Source organism: Enhydra lutris, unplaced genomic scaffold (genome assembly GCF_002288905.1).
Source record: "Enhydra lutris kenyoni isolate GAN:26980312 unplaced genomic scaffold, ASM228890v2 scaffoldscaffold26, whole genome shotgun sequence".
NCBI classification, from domain to species: Eukaryota; Metazoa; Chordata; class Mammalia; order Carnivora; family Mustelidae; genus Enhydra; species Enhydra lutris.
The window spans coordinates 9,688,365-9,693,038 of NW_019154110.1; the positions used below are offsets into that span (position 1 = coordinate 9,688,365).

A 4,674-nucleotide genomic window follows, 5' to 3' on the forward strand; every position below is an offset into this window, starting at 1 on the left:
GAGCTGTTCTATGCTCCTTGTTCTATATCCCACCCACCAGCTTCCCCCAAACTGGGAGACCCCACTCCCCTCCACCCTCAGACTTGGATGGAAACCAAGTCATTTTTCCCGTCAGACAGAGGCTCTCCAGAGCTGGGTTTGCATCCTCTGAGCCCTCTGCCTACTCCTGTCTCTTACAACACACACCTCTGAGAAGGCCTGGAAAATAAGTTGTGTTTCCAAGGCCCCATGATTTTATTTCCTCCCCCTGCTCCAATTCTCACAGACACATACACGACATTCGGGAGCTACACCCAACTCTTGCCTGGACCCTGCTTCCACTGGACTTAGAGGCATTTCCTCGGCTTCTCGGAGCTAAGGCAGTGAGCTGGAAGTAAGGGGAGTGGGGAGCCAGGGAGAGGAAGGATAGAGAGAAGACAGAAAGGGGAGGAGAGAACATAATGATACAAGTAAACATAATGCTTGGAGGGCTTTCTGTGGGCCAGGTAAAGTCTGGTACTGTGTGACTGTCTCTGATTTACAGATGAAGAGACTGAGGGTCAGACAACATGCTGAAGGTCACATAGCTCTTACATTTATATGGCAAAGCTGGGATTGGAACCCAGTCTACTGGCAGCCAAAGTCACCCCTTTCTCCCCTTTAATCCCTTGCCAAGAGGGAAGGTTGGGGGGCACCTGGATTTCAAGTGCTCTTGGAGGTTCTAGAAAAGGCAGCTATTCCTGGGTAGAACCCTAAGGGCAGGTGAAGTTCCAGCCCTACCCCTTGTGATCCAACAAAGGCCCTAGAGATCAGATAAAGTTCCATGCGTTCTGGGAACTCTGTCTCATCCCAGTCTCTGATCCGGAGGAAAGGGCAGCACAGCCTTAGGAAGAATGGATAAGCATGGTGAGTGGTGCTGGAGATGGGCTGGAGACTGAGGACAGGACCATTGACTCCTGTCAAGTGTGGCTGCAAACCCAGTGTGGACCAGCTCATCCATCACCATGACGACCCCAGAGAAGAAGTCCAGCTTTTTCTCAGTTACTTGTACAAGACCTCTTCTCCTCTTTCCTGAATATTCCTGACATCTTCTCCCTCATCTTCCTTGCTGCTGTTTGGACCTTTGTCTTCTCTGGCAGGGACTGCTGTGACAATGCCTAAGTGGGTGTCTTTGTCTTGTAGAGAGACCATCCTAAAACACAGCTCTGAGCATGGCCCTCCATCAGAATGCTCAGCGGCTCCCCACTCCTGAAGGGCAGACTCCGAACTCCATAGCCTAGCACCCAAAGTCCCAACCTTCCTTTCTAACCTCATTTCCTATTCCCACTTCTCTCAAAAAATTTCCAGCATCTGTTTCTGGCTGTGCACTAAGCCTGCCTTTCACAACCAAAAGGCTCCTTAGGGTGTTTTCTAACAAAAAGTGCCGCAGACCCTGGTTTTCCAGCTTCAGCAACATCGAGAACTGGCAGATTCTTTGAAACAACTTTTTTGGGAAAGCTTTTGGAAATCTTGGATGAAATTCAGAGTCCCCTTGGTTACCTCCCTCCCCCCTACCTGAGGTGGTTGTGAAAATGAAGGGGCACAATGTGTGAAGAATTTCTCACAGTGACTGCATACAGCTGGTGCTCAGTACATGTGAGCTAGAACACTAATTGTGTCATGCTCCTTTGTCCCCAGCCTCTTTTAAACAGGATGGGCAGGGACCAATAGGGATTCTCTTGAGCTTTCCAGGGCAAACTACAGTGGTGTCTCCCCAGCCCTCATCCCCCTCCTTTTCCGTGGAAGTCTAGCTCCCCAATCCAGCGAAGAGGAGCACAAACACAGAGTTGTTCCAGGGGGGAGGGTAGGAGGTTGCTGAGTGGTGGAGTCCTGCCCGGGAGAGGCCAGGTTACTTCCCATGGCAATCCCGCAGCGTCCCGCCTGCCACTATTACTGTTCTGAGTTCCGAAGTTTGTGCTCTACAGAAGGCTGGAGGGACACTGGTGGCTGAAATCCAGCTGGTAACTGGGATCAAGTCTGGAAGGAAGAACAAACACCTTTTCCTAACTGGCTCACTCCCCGGGCAGCCTTTTCCTAACTGGTCTGCCGGTGGTGGTGGTGGTGGTGGTGGTGGTGGTGGTGTGTGTGTGTCTGTGTGTGTGTGTGTGTGTGTGCACGCGGGCGCCTGCCGTGGGTTCTCTCCTCGGAGATGCTGCCGCATCTGGGCTTAAGGCCAGCCTTGGGCTGGGCACTTGACAGAGACCTGCTACCTGCCTCACAATCACCCCGGAGATGAGCATTACTTTTACAGATGGAAACACGGAGCTGGACAGAAGCGACGTGACTTGCCCCGAATCCTCAGCGAGGAAGCCTAGAAACCTGGGAAATGGGGGGCAGCCCGGCAGGCCTGGTCTCACCCTGGAAATCACCCTGCACACTCTGTAATCATCGCTTTGGGATCCTGCTAGCCTAGCACACTGTCCTTCAGGCGCCTGCCATTTTGGGGGGTGGGGGGGTCGGGCTTTGGCCAGCAGTCGGGGTACCCGGCTCTTCCCGGGGGACAGCGGGCCTGCGCTGACCTCCCCCCGCCCGCCCCGCAGGAGTGAAGACCCCCTTGTGGAAGAAGGAACTGGCCGAGCCGCCGCCCAGCGAGGCAGAGGCGGCCGCAGAGGAGGGGTCGGATGAAGGGGAAGAAGAGGAGGACGAGGAGGAGGAGGAGGCGGCGACAGCGAGGCCGCGGGAGCAGAGTGGGGCGGAGGGCGAGGCGCCGCGCTGGGAGGCGGAGGGCGGCGAGGGCCGCGAGCGAGGCTCGGTGTCCTACTGCCCGCTGCGCCAGGAGTCCAGTACCCAGCAGGTGGCGCTGCTGCGACGCGCGGACAGCGGCTTCTGGGGCTGGCTCGGGCCGCTCGCGCTGCTGGGCGGCCTGGCGGCTCCGGCGGACAGGTGAGGGCGCGCCCCGGCGGAGGCGGGCGGCGGGAGCGGACCGCGAGGGGCACTGAGCGTCCCGGCGGGAGGGGACCGCGGGGGGAGGCACCGAGCGTCCCGGCGGGAGGGGACGGCGCGGGGCACTGAGCGACCCGGGCCCCTCGCAGGAAGAGGAGCCTCCCGGAGCCGCCTTGCGTGCTGGAGACGCGGCGCCGGCCGCCTCGCGCGGGGGGCTGTGCGCGCTGCGAGATCCTTTTCTGCAAGAAGTGCAGGAACCTGCACAGCCACCCGGCCTACGTGGCGCACTGCATTCTGGAGCACTCCAGTCCGCGTAAGGCGCGGGCTTCCGGGGGCGCGGGGGCCGCCGGGTGCCCCTGAGCGCGCCCGCCGCCAACCCTGGTGCCCTCCGTCTGCGCCTGACCCCGGCCTCTCCGCCACCACCTCCTCTTCTCCGATGCGGAGCGCTTTCCCGCACACTCCACAGAGCTGCCCCTTCCCAGAACGCCTTCTCCAAGCCCGCAGGCCGGCCCACGGTCGCCGCGGGCGTTCCCACCTGTCACCGTGCGCCACCCGAGGCTGAGCCCAACGTCACCTGGAGCGCCTCCCAAGAGCTCCCCTCCGAGCAGCACCCAGTACCTCCCTCCCGCCTGACTCGCATCCCCTGGCACAGGCTCATATTCATCTCCTGGGTAGTTCAGGTCCTCTGGCCCAGTGGGCAGAGGCGTCGCCTAGAGAAACTAACCCCTGGGTTCCCTCGCGGCTGAGAAACTTGCCCCTGCCTTTCCAATCACCCAATAAAGCCTCTAACAAAATGTCAGAGCCTTGAAGTGGGGCCAGGTGGCTCCCTTGAGGGTTATAAAGACCCTCCTTCGCCTTCCCCAGGGTTCAGGTCAGAGGGAGAAGGGCAGGCAGAGCGCCTCCTCCCTCCATCTCCCCCAGGACAGGGAGGAACAAAGCACTTGCATCCAAGGGCAGTCAAAGGCCACCCCCCCATCCCTACCCCCTACCGCACAGAGAAGAAAAGGAAGGCAGAGGGCCAGAAATGCCCCTGGGGAGATGAGGGCTGAATCTTGCCAGATCATTCTCCCCTTCCCCTGGAAGCCTGGTCTTGCTGAGGTCAGTGTTTGTGCAAATGAGGCACTGGCAGGTGTGTGGGGTGGGGGGTGGGGGGCAGGGAGGACAAGAGAACCAGCTGCTGAAACGCTGAGACTGGCTGAGGCCGAAGAGAGAGAGGCTGGAGAGCTGGTTCCTTCTCCAGGAATCCCAGCTATTCTTGGCCAGCCAGCCAGCTCCTGGAACGCTACGTGTGTGGCCTGAAGAATGGGGCCATTGTAAGCACCAGGCCTCCCCTAGCCTGCAGGGACCCCAGCGCCTGCAGCAGCACTGCCCTCCAGAGAGGCCCCATCCTCTCCCTGCCACCCCTGGCTCCCCAGCTAGCCTGGGGGTGAGGAAGGATGGGGACATTTTGCTTTTTCAGGCCACCTCTCCCCATCACGAGGACTCACAGTCTGTAGTCTTGGCTTGGATGGAAAAGAACGTGGTTCCAGCCTCTCCAGCATCCATGCCCCACCTGCTCTCACTGGAAACCATTCCAAGGAAGGCTGATGTCTGCTTTGGGGCCCACGAGCTGGGGGTTCCGCTTTATTTCAGCCACCCCCCAAATGTCGCCCAGCAGGCCTGCATCAGTCTCCCTCTTGCTCCAGGTGCTGACCTCCCACTATCACCCCCAAGGCTCTCTGAGGTCGGAAATCCTTGTACCCAACCCACCCAAGTTTCCTGGAGGTGAGGCTT

At 59.2% G+C, this 4,674-nt stretch overlaps 1 protein-coding gene across 1 annotated transcript; it reads left to right on the forward strand.

The window, feature by feature from the left end:
* The first annotated feature begins 802 nt into the window (after positions 1-802).
* On the forward strand, positions 803-3,261 carry LOC111151240 (chromosome unknown C17orf50 homolog). Its single transcript, XM_022509081.1, has 3 exons — positions 803-885; positions 2,559-2,901; positions 3,051-3,261. Exons 1-3 carry the CDS (start codon positions 873-875, stop codon positions 3,259-3,261), a joined length of 567 nt encoding a protein of 188 aa, XP_022364789.1. The 5' UTR covers positions 803-872.
* Positions 3,262-4,674: the final 1,413 nt, after the last annotated feature.

Bases quoted from the DNA above. Each gene is read 5' to 3' on its own strand.
- LOC111151240 (XM_022509081.1), top strand. The intron at 2,902-3,050 runs GTGAGGGCGCGC...GGCCCCTCGCAG, and splicing joins CTGGCGGCTCCGGCGGACAG to GAAGAGGAGCCTCCCGGAGC.